The sequence below is a fragment of the Oncorhynchus tshawytscha genome, linkage group LG31 (assembly GCF_018296145.1).
Source record: "Oncorhynchus tshawytscha isolate Ot180627B linkage group LG31, Otsh_v2.0, whole genome shotgun sequence".
Taxonomy (NCBI): Eukaryota; Metazoa; Chordata; class Actinopteri; order Salmoniformes; family Salmonidae; genus Oncorhynchus; species Oncorhynchus tshawytscha.
In genome coordinates this window covers 18,758,230-18,777,193 of record NC_056459.1, presented here as the reverse complement: position 1 = coordinate 18,777,193, position 18,964 = coordinate 18,758,230, and the positions used below count along the sequence as shown (strand labels likewise).

At 41.9% G+C, this 18,964-nt stretch overlaps 1 protein-coding gene across 4 annotated transcripts; it reads left to right on the top strand.

Moving 5' to 3' along the window:
* The first annotated feature begins 1,046 nt into the window (after positions 1–1,046).
* On the top strand, positions 1,047–17,526 carry si:dkey-206d17.12 (ribonuclease ZC3H12A). 4 transcript variants are annotated; one of them, XM_024395487.2, is made up of 6 exons: positions 1,047–1,102; positions 2,686–3,261; positions 10,487–10,626; positions 15,499–15,733; positions 15,959–16,059; positions 16,238–17,526. In XM_024395487.2, the coding sequence occupies exons 2-6, from the start codon at positions 2,894–2,896 to the stop codon at positions 17,260–17,262; spliced, it is 1,869 nt and encodes a 622-aa protein (XP_024251255.1). In that variant the 5' UTR covers positions 1,047–1,102; positions 2,686–2,893; the 3' UTR covers positions 17,263–17,526. The 4 variants fall into 4 exon arrangements, with proteins under 4 accessions (XP_024251255.1, XP_042166369.1, XP_024251252.1 ...); XM_042310435.1 differs by lacking the exon at positions 1,047–1,102 and adding an exon at positions 1,162–1,399 and having other exon boundaries at positions 10,592–10,626; XM_024395484.2 differs by lacking the exon at positions 1,047–1,102 and adding an exon at positions 1,164–1,399.
* Positions 17,527–18,964: the final 1,438 nt, after the last annotated feature.

The window sequence follows — 18,964 nt, the reverse complement described above, 5'->3', positions numbered from 1 at the left end:
AGAAAATAGCCCAAGCATCAATGCAACCTTATCCTACTCCTCAGACTAAACTGTATGCAAATAAAGACAAAGGGCTTTCTGAGTTTCTCTTGAGTATGAAAAACAGCTCAGGAACATGCCTAAATGCCAAAATCAGGTAAGAGCCTTAGGAAAACTACAAGTGCAGAAAAAGGGTGTATTGTTCAGTCACAGGTCATAAGACCACACAGCTGATTTCTGTCTGTTTCTCTGTCTGGTCTAAGCTCATACAGTTGGCCTTTATCTTCCTTTTATGGTGAAGGAAAATGTAGAGCAGTTATTTACCAATGTTGTCAATGGAATCTCAAATGCATATTTCCTGTATTTATTGTGAGTCGTACAGTAGGCTATAGACAGTAGAAAATAGACAGTGTAAAGGGAAAAACTCACCAATACTACCAGCCTTTGCCCTTTACATCAACAACAAATCTTCTTAGAAAGGAAGATCCATTCATATTCTATACATTACAGAAATAAAAAGAAATCATACTTTATTGTATCAGCCAATGATCACTTCAGATATAAGATAATGCTTGATTAACTATATGATGTGAGTCAAAAACATAATTACCCATCAATGGTAATGGAAGTTAGGCAATCTTAAAACTGATGACACTACTGGCTAAATACCCCATGTTGACTCTGTTCCTTTACCAGGAGGCAAATACAGGTAGAGAGGGGAGATGTGAACCTATAATAAAACAAGCAGAAATCAAAATGTCTTATGGTAGCCTAGCCTACAAAAATAGGATAGGCAGTAGCAAGAATAGCCAATACGTCTCTGGCCTAAATACATTTATCATACCATCGATTAGTTGATAACAATATTGGCGCCCTTGAAACTTATTTGTAAAAGGCTTTGAATCAAGTGTTCAGTCAGACAATAAATGATCAACTGCCGTTGGCCTGTTTCCTTTCCTTACCAAAATAAAACGGAAAACGCTCTATTTTATTTGTTAAAAATCGTTTATTCATAATACAAAATGATCAACAACTTACATTGCTACATCAAACAGGGGCGGTAGCACTAGTGGTTAGAGCGTTGGGGCGAAAGGTTGCTGGATCGAATCCCCGAGCTGACAAGGTACAAATCTGTCGTTCTTGCCCTGAACAAGGAAGTTGTTCCACGGTAGGCCGTCATTGTAAATAAGAATGTGTTCTTAACTGACTTGCCGAGTTTTTAATAAATAAACGTGTAAAAAAAGTATAGCGAAACAAAAACACTATTTCCTTGTTCAGAGTTTGAAGCGTATGACTGACGTCATCGCCTCCAATATGGTGTTGTAGTCTACTGTCCACTGTGAAACTGCTCATATTTCACATGGATAACAACACGAACATATAACATGAATGGCCGAAACTGTTGGACTATAAATTACTGGTAAGTAGGATAACTACGTTAACGGGTTTACTTCGTTTCTTATTTGGGAACATATAGCCCTTGATCATTGGGCAAAGGAGTCTTCTGTATGGGGGACTTTTGATAAGAAGCATAACGCTCGGTCGAAACATAAAGACGCATCGCTTGGGGTACGGTTTTGAAAGCATAAGGACCTTATCTTTCATATCCGCGAGAGATAATTGACAAAAAAACAAAACGTTAAATTGATACACACCTATTGTAGAGTTAGGGTTCCGACACTGCCATATTACAGCGCTTGTCCACGGAAGACAGTCAGTGGACTCGCCTACCTGTGCTAACGTTAATCGAATATCTGCAACTCCAAACACCTGTGTGTAAACGAAAGACAGATGCCACAGACGAGTTGTCACAGAAAAATACCATCCGCTACAATTGTGCTAAAATCGGTTAACACAGGGTACAGTAAGTGTGGATTTTGTATTTGTTAAATGTATTTCGATTTGATATGAAAATAGCGGGATTTGTTTATTGTACCGCAATTGAGAATCGATTCACGTTGACATGGGGTATTTGGCTGTTTCAGAGCCAATTCGCCCTCTAAACAGAAAATGTACGGTCTTTGGACTAAGGAGTAACCCATCAGTCCAACAGTGGGCTAGATAACGGTGTCAAAATCTCATGAAGTCAGACGTTTTAGATTTTCCAAAACTAACTTGTAGAACAAATCAAAGAAGGTAAACTCAGGTTGGTAGGATACATTTTACATGTCTCTGACACATGTCTCTGGGAATGAACACCGAAAATAATTTCCTGAAAATACTGGAGTGGTTGACAATAGACATAGGCAATGATAAAATTAACCAAGACACTATAGGCCGAATTAATCAATAATCGCCGTTATCCATTGAATAGGAGTGTAGCCCAGTCAAAGTATAATACAGTAGAACTATATCAATAACAGACATGTATTTTCTGACCAAAATAAGAGTACTGTAAATGTACAGTGTATGAAGGAATACAATACATTTATTTAGGCTTCATTATATGATACTGACAGAAATGAGCGGGGGATGCTGTTAAACCATGATCACTAATTATTAGTATTTTGTGACCACTGTAAAATGAACTGATTTATTAATGGTATTTTTGGTGAGAACTAATACAGATGTCAATTTCAATACTAAAGTGAGATGTGATCTGTCATCAGATTGCACTGTTTTTAAACCTAATGGTATTGATATGATCGGGGAAACCATTTTTTTTATACCACTTCACACAACCAAAACAATGTTTTTTTTAAACAGGTGTGACATATGAGCACTGCCCGAAGGGGGGAGAGGGAGAGATGAACATAGAAGTCAGTCCCATCCCAAAGCTGTACCCAGTCACAGAGGTCTTCCCATGGAATGAGTTCTCCTACATAGCCCGTCTGAGCCCCACGACACAGACGGATGGCTCTCCGCTCTGCCTGCCTTCCACAATCATCATCCACCCTATCCCATCTGTGAAAGAATGCACCAGAGAGGCACCCAATGCTCTGCTCCAGAGGAGAGCGGCAAGACCGCCACAGACCCTGGAGAGGCTCAGCTGGACTTCTACCGTAAACTGGGCTACTCCCCAGCGCAGGTCCAGACCGTGCTGCAGAAGTTTGGCCTGAACACAGACACTAACAGGATTCTGGGGGAGCTGGTGCAGACTGGAGCCAGCCCAGAAGGGATGGAGAAGGAGGGAGCCCCAACTACCATGTCTGTCCTGGTTGCTAGAGGGGAGACCCTTAGTAGCCTGCCCCTCACCCCTCCACCAATTTGGGAGGATGCAGCCAGTGAGGAGGAAGATGACCTGAAACCCATAGTGATCGATGGGAGTAATATGGCTATGAGGTGAGTAGAGAATTACATGCTGTGGGTCTGAGGACTGGTTTCCCAGACACAGATTAAGCCTAGTCCTAGACTTAAAGGGGCTGCAGGTAGCGTACCGATTGAGAATATTGGGCCAGTAACCAAAAGGTTGCTGGTTCGAATCCCTGAGCCAACTAGATGAAAAATCTGTCGAAGTGCCCTTGAGCAAGGCACATAACCCTAATTGCTCCTTGTAAATCGCTCTGAATAAGAGTGTCTACTTAAATGTAAAAAGCATGCTCAATGGAGATTCTTCAAAGAAAGTCATTTTTAGTCTTGGACTAGGCTTAATCTGTGTCTGGGGAAACTACCTGTGTCTTGAATTGCTGTTTGCTGGTGATAGTTATAGCAGAATGTATTATTCAGCTGTGTTTTGATAGGGTCCTGAGGATACCTAATTGGTTTGCATTGAGGAAGGTATCAGTGGTCTGTGACATCTGCATGTTATGTACATTACTGGCCACTCATCAGGACTCCTCGTACCTCCACCTCCACTACTAATAAGTCTTTGAGTCAGCATTAAAGTGCTCTTCAGTTGTGAAAATTACAAACAAATCAGTCGTGCTCTCAGATCTGTGCTCTAATTGCAGAAAGTGGAGGGTGGACATAATGTAGACATATAATCACTCTTAATGGATAATGTTCATGGAATACACGTAGATACAGGCTTCGACCAGCTTTAATCTAATCTCTCCAGTGACTGTTTCTAGGAAGGAACTTGTGGTTTGTACTTTACCGGCAGAATTCCCCCTCCTGTTCTCAAGAACAGATCATTTCCTTATTACGCTAAACTCCTGCCCTAACCTAATAATTACGATCTAGCTAGAAGTCGGGATGGTGGTTCAGCCCTCAATACTCAGTCACTATCAGGTGACACAATCAAATTAAATACAATTGTATTTGTCATATGCACTGAATTTTATTTATTTTTATTTTATTTCACCTTTATTTAACCAGGTAGGCTAGTTGAGAACAAGTTCTCATTTGCAACTGCGACCTGGCCAAGATAAAGCATAGCAGTGTGAGCAGACAACACAGAGTTACACATGGAATAAACAATTAACAAGTCAATAACACAGTAGAAAACAAAGGGGGAGTCTATATACAATGTGTGCAAAAGGCATGAGGAGGTAGGCGAATAATTACAATTTTGCAGATTAACACTGGAGTGATAAATGATCAGATGGTCATGTACAGGTAGAGATATTGGTGTGCAAAAGAGCAGAAAAGTAAATAAATAAAAACAGTATGGGGATGAGGTAGGTGAAAATGGGTGGGCTATTTACCAATAGACTATGTACAGCTGCAGCGATCGGTTAGCTGCTCAGATAGCTGATGTTTGAAGTTGGTGAGGGAGATAAAAGTCTCCAACTTCAGCGATTTTTGCAATTCGTTCCAGTCACAGGCAGCAGAGTACTGGAACGAAAGGCGGCCAAATGAGGTGTTGGCTTTAGGGATGATCAGTGAGATACACCTGCTGGAGCGCGTGCTACGGATGGGTGTTGCCATCGTGACCAGTGAACTGAGATAAGGCGGAGCTTTACCTAGCATGGACTTGTAGATGACCTGGAGCCAGTGGGTCTGGCGACGAATATGTAGCGAGGGCCAGCCGACCAGAGCATACAAGTCGCAGTGGTGGGTGGTATAAGGTGCTTTAGTGACAAAACGGATGGCACTGTGATAGACTGCATCCAGTTTGCTGAGTAGAGTGTTGGAAGCCATTTTGTAGATGACATCGTCGAGGATCGGTAGGATAGTCAGTTTTACTAGGGTAAGCTTGGCGGCGTGAGTGAAGGAGGCTTTGTTGCGGAATAGAAAGCCGACTCTTGATTTGATTTTCAATTGGAGATGTTTGATATGAGTCTGGAAGGAGAGTTTGCAGTCTAGCCAGACACCTAGGTACTTATAGATGTCCACATATTCAAGGTCGGAACCATCCAGGGTGGTGATGCTAGTCGGGCATGCGGGTGCAGGCAGCGATCGGTTGAAAAGCATGCATTTGGTTTTACTAGCGTTTAAGAGCAGTTGGAGGCCACGGAAGGAGTGTTGTATGGCATTGAAGCTTGTTTGGAGGTTAGATAGCACAGTGTCCAATGACGGGCCGAAAGTATATAGAATGGTGTCGTCTGCGTAGAGGTGGATCAGGGAATCGCCCTCAGCAAGAGCAACATCATTGGTATATACAGAGAAAAGAGTCGGCCCGAGAATTGAACCCTGTGGCACCCCCATAGAGACTGCCAGAGGACTGGACAGCATGCCCTCCGATTTGACACACTGAACTCTGTCTGCAAAGTAATTGGTGAACCAGGCAAGGCAGTCATCCGAAAAACCGAGGCTACTGAGTCTGCCGATAAGAATATGGTGATTGACAGAGTCGAAAGCCTTGGTAAGGTCGATGAAGACGGCTGCACAGTACTGTCTTTTATCGATGGCGGTTATGATATCATTTAGTACCTTGAGCGTGGCTGAGGTGCACCCGTGACCGGCTCGGAAACCAGATTGCACAGAGGAGATGGTACGGTGGGATTCGAGATGGTCAGTGACCTGTTTGTTGACTTGGCTTTCGAAGACCTTAGATAGGCAGGGCAGGATGGATATAGGTCTGTAACAGTTTGGGTCCATGGTGTCTCCCCCTTTGAAGAGGGGGATGACTGCGGCAGCTTTCAATCCTTGGGGATCTCAGATGATATGAAAGAGGTTGAACAGGCTGGTAATAGGGGTTGCGACAATGGCGGCGGATAGTTTCAGAAATAGGGGTCCAGATTGTCAAGCCCAGCTGATTTGTACGGGTCCAGGTTTTGCAGCTCTTTCAGAACATCTGCTATCTGGATTTGGGTAAAGGAGAACCTGGAGAGGCTTGGGCGAGGAGCTGCCGGGGGGGCGGAGCTGTTGGCCGAGGTTGGAGTAGCCAGGCGGAAGGCATGGCCAGCCGTTGAGAAATGCTTATTGAAGTTTTCGATAATCATGGATTTATCGGTGGTGACCGTGTTACCTATCCTCAGTGCAGTGGGCAGCTGGGAGGAGGTGCTCTTGTTCTTTGAATACAACAGGTACAACAGACTTTAAAAAATATTTTTTTAATTTTTATTTCACCTTTATTTAACCAGGTAGGCTAGTTGAGAACAAGTTCTCATTTGCAACTGCGACCTGGCCAAGATAAAGCATAGCAGTGTGAACAGACAACAACACAGAGTTACACATGGAATAAACAATAAACAAGTCAATAGCATAGTAGAAAAAAAATAAGTCTGTTGTACCTGTTGTATTCAGTGCATATGACAAATACAATTTTATTTAATTTGACTGTGTCAAATTTAATTTGACTGTGTTACCGGGAAAGGGTTCCTTACAAGCCCTTTCCCAACAATGCAGAGCTAAACATGTAAGAATGTTTTTTTTTTACAAATAAAATAGTAACACAATCAAATAACAGTAACGAGACTATATACACAGAGTACCGGTACCGATGAGTCAATGTGCAGGGGTATGATGTAATTCACGTAATATGTACGTATAGGTAGGGGTAAAAGTGAATAGGTAAACAGGATAAATAATAGAGTAGCAGCGTATGTGAACGTGTGTGTGGCATCTATCAAATTTTACATGGTAAACAGATGTTATTGCGAGTGTAGTGAAATGCTTGTGCTTCTAGTTCTGACAGTGCAGCAATATCTAACAAGTAATATCTAACAATTCCACAATAAATACCTAATACACACAAATCTAAGTAAGGAATGGAATAAGAATATATAAATATATGGATGAGCAATGTCAGAGCGTGGTAGGCTAAGATGCAATAGATAGAATACAGTATATACATATGAGATGAGTAATGCAAGATATGTAAACATTATTAAGGTGGTCAATGGTTACAAGTCTGTATGTTTGCAGAAGCCTCTCAGTGCTAGTGATGGCCTTGAAATAGAAGCTGTTTTTCTCAGTCTCTCGGTCCCAGCTTTGATGCACCTGTACTGACCTCACCTTCTGGATGATAGCAGGGTGAACAGGTAGTGGCTCGGGTGGTTGCTGTCCTTGATGATCTTTATGGCCTTCCTGTGACATCGGGTGCTGTAGGTGTCCTGGAGGGCAGGTAGTTTGCATGTGTGTGTTGGTGTGTTACTGTAGTATGTGAGTGTGCATAGAGCCAGTGCAAGAGACTCAGTGCAAATAAAAAGGGGGTCAAAGCAAGTGGTAATGATAGCTATTTGATTAACTGTTCAGCAGTCTTATGGCTTGGGGGTAAAAGCTGTTCAGGAGCCTTTTGGTCCCAGACTTGGCACTCCAGTACCGCTTGCCGTGTGGTAACAGAGAGAACAGTCTATGACTTGGATGGCTGGAGTTAGTCTGGAGGAAGCCTCAACCTTTTATCTCACTCCCCCAGCCACTGCTCCTCGTACTTCTTTGGCCTCCTTCCCACTTTGATACACACTCACACCTGTACAGGCACATCTCTCCCGTATTGCTCAGGTATGCAAATCAGTTCAGTCTAACAGGAACAGGCTTGATTGCGTTGCATTTACTGACTGTCCTTTGATGAGGATAATACATGTACACTGCGGTCGGAAAGTATTCAGACCCCTTGACTTTTTCCACATTTTGTTATGTTACAGCCTTATTCTAAAATGGATAACATCAATTGTTTTCCTCATCAATCTACACACAGTACCCCATGATGACAAAAAATAACAGGTTTTTAGAAATGTTTGCAAATGTATAAAATAAAAAAATGAAATGCCTTATTTACACGTGTGTTCAGACCCTTTGCTATGAGACTTGAAATTGAGCTCAGATGCATCCAATTTCCACTGATCATCCTTGAGCTGTTTCTACAACTTGATTGGAGTCTGTGGTAAATTCAATTGATTTGGAAAGGCACACACCTGTCTATATTAAATCCCACAGTTGACATTGCATGCCAGAGCAAAAACCAAGCTCCGAGACAGGATTGTGTCGAGGTACAGATCTGGGGAAAGTAACAAAAAAATGTCTGTAGCATTGAAGGTCCCCAAGAACAGTAGCCTCCATCATTCTTAAAATATAAGAAGTTTGGAACCACCAAAACTCTTCCTAGAGCCGGGCGCCCTGCCAATCTGAGCAATCGGGTGAGAAGGGCCTTGGTCAGGGAGGTGTCCAAGAACCCGATGGTCACTCTGACAGAGCTCCAGAGTTCCTCTGTGGAGATGGGAGGACCTTCCAGAAGGACAACCAGCTCTGCAGCACTCCACCAATTAAGCCCTGCATTGTAGAGTGGACAGACGGAAGCCAGTCAGGCTAGTCCGAATCTAGGGAAAGATGAACGGAGCAAAGTAAAGAGAGATCCTTGATGAAAACCTGCTCCAGGACAACGACGCTAAGCACACAGCCAAGACAACGCAGGAGTGGCTTTGGGACAAGTCTCAATGTCCTTAAGTGGTCCAGCCAGAGCCTGGACTTGAACTCGATCGAGCATCTCTGGAGAGACCTGAAAATAGCTGTGCTGCGACGCTCCCCATTCAACCTGACAGGGCTTGAAAGGATCTGCAGAGAACAATGGGAGAAACTCACCAAATATAGGTGTGCCAAGCTTGTAGCATCATACACAAGAACACTTTAATCGCTGCCAAAGGCGGAAGACACATTTCAGTTGAATGTATTCAGTTCAACTGACTAGGTATACCCTTTTCCCAAAGGTGCTTCAACAAAGTACTGAGTAAAGGGCCTGAATCCTTTAAAAAAATTTTTTTTTTTTTTTTACAATTTAATCAATTTTAGAATAAGGAATACTTTCAGAATGCACAGTGTACATTTACCAGTGCAACAGTCAATCTTTACCATAACACGTTTTTGTTAAAGGTAGACTCAGCAATATGACGTAGATGCAAAAAGTAAACGGCATAGTAGGGCCCTATAAAATATATTTTTTTGTCTGATTCTGTAAATTTCCACATTTTAAGTTTTCTCCTGTGTTTTCATGTTTTTGCTCTCAAGGTTACACTTTATTAATAGAAACTCCAATTTAGTTATTTTTCTAAGTTCACAATTCTTCCACCACATCAGGAGACAACTTTTGAAGTCTGGTTAAAAAATTTAAAAAATCCTTTTTATTTTTGGGTATAGTTACCCTTTAATTCCAGTGCTCACCTAGCAAGATGCTGTGTTTATGTGCGCATATATGGTATGGTTTGCCAAATAAATACCCACTGGATTGATACAAATAATCATTCTCATTCTGCTAGGTAAGCAAGCATAGGCAACTTTTTAGTTAACATTAAATTGAGAAGGTTTTTGGGAAAGCCTTTCAATCTACTAGAATAATTTTCATTAGCATCATCTGGGGGAATTCAAATCCAATTTATTCATATAGCCCTTCTTACATCAGCTGATATCACAAAGTGCTGTACAGAAGCCCAGCCTAAAACCCCAAACAGCAAGCAATGCAGGTGTAGCAGCACCTGTCTCTTCAGAAAGTTAGGAATTACGAATCACTGATGCATTCTGTTCATGTGTTATGATAAACTTTAAAAATTGTCCCTACTAAGTTCAATAGATTTTTGAATATTGGTCATCAAAAAGAAAGAAGGACCAAGGCACTCTTCATATAATTAATTAAAATGCCTTTATTTGTATGGCATGTTCAATAGAAACAAGGTTTTAAAAATCCGACGCTTTTCGGCTGCATGGCCTTCATCAGGGAGTACAAAGAAATAATACAATGTCCTCTTGAACAGCTTTTCCAATTAGCCCTAATTTGAAGAGGGGGTGGTTACAAAATTGATTGGACACACCTAGTAAGCAATACTATACACATTAAAAAGTGATGAACTGTAGCTATGTTATCATAAAAATACAACTCCAAGCTAGAAATATCAGAACACTTAGAAAGGTAGTTCTAACCTTAAATATGACTGGGAGAAGTGTCAAGAATAAGAAAGCAATATATTCCATAGTACACTAGAACACAGCAAAACATGAACAACAACAGTTTAAACATATTCCCTATATAGTGCACTTATATTGACCAGAATCATAGGCACTATGTAGGTTATAGGGTGCCACTTACCCTGACCACACAAATAAGTAATTGCGAACATGATTTGTTTGCTTGCTCAACAGTTTATTTCTATTGCCCCTCTGTTGTAGCCACGTGAACAAGGAAGTGTAGTGTACAAAGAAGGATTTGATTGGCTTGCTTGCTCAGCAATATTTATTTATATTGCCTCTGTTGTAGCCACGGGAACAAGGAAGTGTTTTCCTGCCTGGGAATCCAGCTGGCTGTGAACTTCTTCCTGGGCAGGGGTCATACTGATATCACTGTGTTTGTTCCCTCATGGAGGAAGGAGCAGCCCAGACCAGATGTCCCCATCACAGGTAGGATGTCGGGAATACACCACACAGGGCCCAATATTTACTTCCTTTTCTGTATCACACAACAGCCCTCATTGTAGCCTATGTAATCCAGTAGATTTCCTCCTCAATACATATAGTGGGTGGACATTTTTGTTTTCGGCACTCAATGGAATTTTGAGTTTATATGCTTTTTAAAATCAGAGATGGCACATAGAGAAAATTATTTAATACCTTCAGTGGTGTAAAGTACTTAAGTAAAAACAAAAGTACTATGAGTTTTTTGGGGGGTATCTGTGCTTAACTATTTATATTTTTGACAACTTACTTTTACTCCACTACATTCTTAAAGAAAATGATGTACTTTTTACTCTGTACATTTACCCTGACCCACAAAAGTATTTCTTACATTTTGGATGATTAGCAGGACAGGAAAATGGTCCAATTCCCACACTTATCAAGAGCCTGGTCATCACTACTGCTTCTGATCTGGCGGACTCACTAAACACACATGCATTGTTTGTAAATGATGTTGGAGTGTGCCCCTGGCTATCTGTAAAAAAATAATAATAATAAAGGAAATCGTGCCACCTGGTTTGCTGAATATAAGGAATGTGAAATTATTTTTACTTTGAATCGTTAAGTATATTTTAGCAATTACATTTGATTCTTAAGTATATTTAAAACCAAATACTTTTAGGCTTTTACCTGAGTTTTTTTTACTGGTTGACCTTTACTTGAGTCATTTTCTAATAAGGTATCTTTTACTTTTACTCAAGTATGACAATTGGGTACTTTTTCTACTACTGAATACCTTATGGGATATATTGTATGCACATTTCCTGCAGTCAATCTCAATGATTGAGTAGAGAGTGTCTCTTTGGTCTGGAAAGGTAAAACATTTTTGTGTTTGAGCAAGAAACAATATACCATTTGGCCTTTGTCAGTTACGGAACTTGAGGCAAACAACTTAGGCACGAAAACAGATTAGGGTTCAATGTGATGCAACTCCCCTACTCTTGGTGAGAGCAGTGTAGAGAGCAGGAGGGGAAACAGTATTTTTCTGTTTCCAAATTGCAACTTGTGCTGAACTTTATCTCCAAACCACCTCTTATTCATCTGATTAAATTAGGGACTTTTCTCAACATCTTTATTACTTCCTGCTGTAGCACATAAAAATTGTCCTCTCACGATGAGCTGCTGCAGTGATGACAGGATGCTTGGCTTGGCTGACTTATAGTAACTGTTATTGCCATAGCCAATTATCCTCATGCCTTATCCATTGCCAATTTATACCAAAAGCCAGCTATATCGTGTATGCTCAAATGTTTATATGATGTTTGTCTCAAACATATAGATATGTGCATATAGATACAGTGCCTTGCGAAAGTATTCGGCCCCCTTGAACTTTGCGACCTTTTGCCACATTTCAGGCTTCAAACATAAAGATATAAAACTGTATTTTTTGTGAAGAATCAACAACAAGTGGGACACAATCATGAAGTGGAATGACATTTATTGGATATTTCAAACTTTTTTAACAAATCAAAAACTGAAAAATTGGGCATGCAAAATTATTCAGCCCCTTTACATTCAGTGCAGCAAACTCTCTCCAGAAGTTCAGTGAGGATCTCTGAAAGATCCAATGTTGACCTAAATGACTAATGATGATAAATACAATCCACCTGTGTGTAATCAAGTCTCCGTATAAATGCACCTACACTGTGATAGTCTCAGAGGTCCGTTAAAAGCGCAGAGAGCATCATGAAGAACAAGGAACACACCAGGCAGGTCCGAGATACTGTTGTGAAGAAGTTTAAAGCCGGATTTGGATACAAAAAGATTTCCCAAGCTTTAAACATCCCAAGGAGCACTGTGCAAGCGATAATATTGAAATGGAAGGAGTATCAGACCACTGCAAATCTACCAAGACCTGGCCGTCCCTCTAAACTTTCAGCTCATACAAGGAGAAGACTGATCAGAGATGCAGCCAAGAGGCCCATGATCACTCTGGATGAACTGCAGAGATCTACAGCTGAGGTGGGAGACTCTGTCCATAGGACAACAATCAGTCGTATATTGCACAAATCTGGCCTTTATGGAAGAGTGGCAAGAAGGCCATTTCTTAAAGATATCCATAAAAAGTGTTGTTTAATGTTTGCCACAAGCCACCTGGGAGACACACCAAACATGTGGAAGAAGGTGCTCTGGTCAGATGAAACTAAAATTGAACTTTTTGGCAACAATGCAAAACGTTATGTTTGGCGTAAAAGCAACACAGCTCATCACCCTGAACACACCATCCCCACTGTCAAACATGGTGGTGGCAGCATCATGGTTTGGGCCTGCTTTTCTTCAGCAGGGACAGGGAAGATGGCTAAAATTGATGGGAATATGGATGGAGCCAAATACAGGACCATTCTGGAAGAAAACCTGATGGAGTCTGCAAAAGACCTGAGACTGGGACGGAGATTTGTCTTCCAACAAGACAATGATCCAAAACATAAAGCAAAATCTACAATGGAATGGTTCAAAAATAAACATATCCAGGTGTTAGAATGGCCAAGTCAAAGTCCAGACCTGAATCCAATCGAGAATCTGTGGAAAGAACTGAAAACTGCTGTTCACAAATGCTCTCCATCCAACCTCACTGAGCTCGAGCTGTTTTGCAAGGAGGAATGGGAAAAATTTCAGTCTCTCGATGTGCAAAACTGATAGAGACATACCCCAAGCGACTTACAGCTGTAATCGCAGCAAAAGGTGGTGCTACAAAGTATTAACTTAAGGGGGCTGAATAATTTTGCACGCCCAATTTTTCAGTTTTTGATTTGTTAAAAAAGTTTGAAATATCCAATAAATGTCGTTCCACTTCATGATTGTGTCCCACTTGTTGTTGATTCTTCACAAAAAAATACAGTTTTATATCTTTATGTTTGAAGCCTGAAATGTGGCAAAAGGTCGCAAAGTTCAAGGGGGCCGAATACTTTCGCAAGGCACTGTATCTATATATACAGTGAGGGGGGGAAAAAAGTATTTGATCCCCTGCTGATTTTGTACATTTGCCCACTGACAAAGAAATGATCAGTCTATCATTTTAATGGTGGGTTTATTTGAACAGTGAGAGACAGAATAACAACAAAATAATTCAGAAAAACGCATGTCAGAAATGTTATAAATTGATTTGCATTTTAATGAGGGAAATAAGTATTTGACCCCTCTGCAAAACATGACTTAGTTCTTGGCGCAAAACCCTTGTTGGCAATCAGAGGTCAGACGTTTCTTGTAGTTGGCCACCAGGTTTGCACACATCTCAGGAGGGATTTTGTCCCACTCCTCTTTGCAGATCTTCTCCAAGTCATTAAGGTTTCGAGGCTGACGTTTGGCAACTCAAACCTTTAGCTCCCTCCACAGATTTTCTTTGGGTTTAAGGTCTGGAGACTGGCTAGGCCACTCCAGGAACTTAATATGCTTCTTATTGAGGGACTCCTTTGTTGCCTTTGCTGTGTGTTTTGGGTCATTGTCATGCTGGAATACCCATCCACTACCTATTTTCAATGCCCTGGCTGAGGGAAGGAGGTTCTCACCCAAGATTTGACGGTACATGGCCCCGTCCATCGTCCCTTTGATGCGGTGAAGTTGTCCTGTCCCCTTAGCAGAAAAACACCCCCAAAGCATAATGTTTCCACCTCCATGTTTGACGGTGGGGATGGTGTTCTTGGGGTCATAGGCAGCATTCCTCCTCCTCCAAACACGGCGAGTTGAGTTATAGCCAAAGAGCTCCATTTTGGTCTCATCTGACCACAACACTTTCACCCAGTTGTCCTCTGAATCATTCAGATGTTCATTGGCAAACTTCAGACGGGCATGTATATGTGTTTCTTGAGCAGGGGGACCTTGCGGACGCTGCAGGATTTCAGTCCTTCGCGGCGTATGATCTCATGATCATTGCAACTCCACGAGGTGAGATCTTGCATGGAGCCCCAGGCCGAGGGAGATTGACAGTTCTTTTGTGTTTCTTCCATTTGCAAATAATCGCACCAACTGTTGTCACCTTCTCACCAAGCTGCTTGGCGATGGTCTTGTAGCCCATTCCAGTCTTGTGTAGGTCTACAATCTTGTCTCTGACATCCTTGGAGAGCTCTTTGGTCTTGGCCATGGTGGAGAGTTTGGAATCTGATTGATTGCTTCTGTGGACAGGTGTATTTTATACAGGTAACAAACTGAGATTAGGAGCACTCCCTTTAAGAGTGTGCTCCTAATCTCAGCTCGTTCCCTGTATAAAAGACACCTGGGAGCCAGAAATCTTTCTGATTGAGAGGGGGTCAAATACTTATTTCCCTTATTAAAATGAAAATCAATTTATAACATTGTTGACATGCATTTGTTGTTGTTATTCTGTCTCTCACTGTTCAAATAAACCTACCATTAAAATTATAGACTCAACATTTCTTTGTCAGTGGGCAAACATACAAAATCAGCAGGGAATCAAATAATTTTTTCCCTCACTGTACATATAGATATTTTTCAATTGAGTTTAATTGAAAGATGTAAAATATCTGATGCTCATCAATTAAACTTTGTCCTTTTAATATGTGTGTGCCAAATATCATATCAACGTTGAGCATACATGCTATAGCCGGCACACTATCAGAGCATCTTAGTTGCTCGAGTTCCAATTAAGTTTGTCAACAAAGGATGCCATGTTTCCCCCAGGAGAGAGAGAACATGAGAGAAAGTAAAGTGTTGTGAAGAATTTGTTGCCTGGTAAAAAAACATCTTCCACAAAGATCAGGGGGAAACAAGAGAATTATTATGTGAATGCATGATTGATCTTAATACTTAATTGGTGATTAACTAATTGAATAGTTATCCAACATATTTTTCTCTACTCTAAAGATCAACACATTTTGCGTGAGCTGGAGAGAAAGAAAATCATGGTGTTCACCCCTTCGCGGCGTGTAGCGGGCAGACGTGTGGTCTGCTACGATGATCGCTTCATCGTCAAGCTGGCGTATGAGTCAGACGGTGTCATCGTATCCAACGACACATACCGTGACCTTCAGGGCGAGAGACAGGAGTGGAAGCGCTTCATCGAGGAGAGGCTGCTCATGTTCTCGTTTGTCAATGACAAGTAAGTCTTGTGGTAGCTTAATATTAACCGTAAAATGTGCACACTGGATTAATAACTCATGTTTGAACTGATAATGCAGGTGTTACAGATCTATAACTTTCATGAATGAGACATTATAAATGCTTATGAATGTTTAACTATTAATATATGCAAATTATGCATTATTGTTTAGTATACATTAGCCACAGTGTAGTATCAATCTAAACTCCACTCCCCCTCTCTCAGGTTCATGCCCCCTGATGACCCCCTGGGTCGCCATGGTCCCACCCTAGAGAACTTTCTACGGAAGGTTCCTCGGTTACCACGCAAACAGCTATGTCCTTACGGTGAGATCACATCTCTACTGGGGTCATCCTGTGGTTGACCTCACATATGGGTGGGGGGAATATTTCCAAATAATTATTAACGAACGGACACAAATACTGTAATGGATGTAATAAATGTACTGTATGTGCTTAAACTCAGCGGTACTAATTAACTCTTGTTTATATTTCATGAATACAGGAAGGAAATGCACTTATGGAACAAAGTGTAAATTCTACCACCCGGAGCGAGTCAACCAATCCAATCGCTCTTTGGCTGACGAGCTGCGGGAGAAGGCCAAGCTGCCCTTGTCACAACAGAAACACCCCACCACAGGTCCTGGACTTGCCTATGGCCTTTCCCTGGAGGAGCAGATGGCTCAGAAACTGACCCTAGAACAGTGGAATGGCTCCTTGAAGAAAGGCCTCACCAGTGAGAATGTTCTTCTTCTCAAGGGAGGCCATCTCTCCAGCTGGACGTCCCCAGCTAAGAAGGCCAGCACCAACCGACATTCCCCGACCGACCTGGACTCGGCCCTGGCCAGTGGCTCTCAAGAGAGGCTAGATTCTGGGCTGGGCTCCTTCAAGAGCCAAGCATCTGACCCCTCTAGAAACCACTGTGATCACTATAGCAACGCTGGTAACAGGAACTGCCAGTCAAAGTCCGCCCCCAGTATGAAACAACAACGCTATTCTCTCCCTAGCGACCTGCCTTGTAGCTGCTGCTCCCATGCTCCTCAGCCTTCAGGCCCCAGTGCAGGATACCAACAACACCACAGCCCACACCATAGCATGGGCCCAGCCAGCACCCACAACCCAGACATGATGACCTACTACCCCCCTTGTTACCCCCACTATGGAACACCAATGTATTCAGTTAGTATGCATCAGTATAGCCACCTCAGTAACTTCCAACAGCAGGGCAGGGTCCACCGTTCACAGCAGACCTTCTGGTCGGACCCGTTTGGGACTTATCCTCAGACTCTCCATTGCATTGCTCAGGTGGAGCAGCAGAGACACTGGTCCCCTGCCCGGACACAGCCGAGCCCCCATGGGGAGTGCAGGGAGAGGGAGGACGGCAGGGAGAGGGAGGATGTCAGGAAGAAGCTGCTGGCCATCTTTAACGGCCGTCTGGTGGACAGGGCCATGGACATGTTCCCCCATCTCATGGACCCACAGAGACTGGCTGCTGAGATCCTCACCCTGAGATCCTCTCAGGGCCTGTGATTGGCTCGTTGCTCTGAGATGGAGGGATTTGTAGTTTTTTTTCAGTTGAAAGAGTCTCTCTTGAAAAAATGTCCAAGCTACTATAAAGATCTGTGTTTCCACTTTAGGGAAACATTGATCTTCCTACTGTATTTGCTTTGCCAAATGTGTTCTTGCCAAGTGTTTCAGGAACTAGGTCGCTTATATTGCCTCGAACATAAAACCGGAGGCAATTGATTGTTGATGCAAGTTGTATCTTTTTAATAAATCTTTCTAGACCCTCAAGTGTATTCGATGGGTAAAGGTAATGTATTTGAGGAGCAATATTCTTACAGAATGCATGTACAGTGGGGCAAAAAAGTATTTAGTCAGCCACCAATTGTGCAAGTTCTCCCACTTAAAAATATGAGAGAGGCCTGTAATTTTCATCATAGGTACACTTCAACTATGATTTTTAATGAATTTATTTGCAAATTATGGTGGAAAATAAGTATTTGGTCAATAACAAAAGTTTATCTCAATACTTTGTCATTGCCAACAAAGGATATATAACAGAGGTCAAACGTTTTCTGTAAGTCTTCACAACGTTTTCACACACTGTTGCTGGTATTTTGGCCCATTCCTCCATGCAGATCTCTACATTAATAGAGCAGTGATGGTGCTTCTACACCTGCATTGCTTGCTGTTTGGGGTTTTAGGCTGGGTTTCTGTACAGCACTTTGAGATATCAGCTGATGTACGAAGGGCTATATAAATACATTTGATTTTGGGGCTATTGCTGGGCAACACGGACATTCAACTCCCTCCAAAGATTGTCTATGGGGTTGAGATCTGGAGACTGGCTAGGCCACTCCAGGACCTTGAAATGCTTCTTACGAAGCCACTCGTTCGTTGCCCGGGTGGTGTGTTTGGGATCATTGTCATGCTAAAATACCCAGTCACGTTTCATCTTCAATGCCCTTGCTGTTGGTAGGATTTGTTACTTTGGTCCCAGCTCTCTGTAGGTCATTCACTAGGTCCCCCTGTGTGGTTCTGGGATTTTCAGTCTTCCCAGCCTGGTGCAGGTCTACAATTTTGTTTCTGGTGTCCTTTGACAGCTCTTTGGTCTTGGCCATAGTGGAGTTTGGAGTGTGACTGTTTTGAGGTTGTGGACAGGTGTCTTTTATACTGATAACAAGTTCAAACAGGTGCCATTAATACAGGTAACGAGTGGAGGACAGAGGAGCCTCTTAAAGAAGTTGTTACAGGTCTGTGAGAGCCAGAAATCTTGCTTGTTTGTAGGTGACCAAAATACTTATTTTCCACCATAATTTGCAAATAAATTCATTAAAAATCCTACAATGCGATTTTCTGGATTTTTTTTTTCTCATTTTATCTGTCATAGTTGAAGTGTACCTATGATGAAAATTACAGGCCTCTCATCTTTTTAAGTGGGAGAACTTGAACAATTGGTGGCTGACTAAATACTTTTTTGCTCCACTGTACATAGGCCTTAGGGCACTATTATAGACAAATGTTTCAAGATGAATTATGACATAAAGAGTATTATCGGCACAGTGTGCCGTAATGTTGGTCACAGCTAACTCTCTAGTACGGTCTAATACGGTAGTGAAGTAGATGCTTTATGGGTCAAGTTAATTGAAGAACATTAATGTCCAGAGAATAAGTATAATTGCATCTTAATTAAAAAAATACCTCTATAATACAAAAACAGACAAAATAG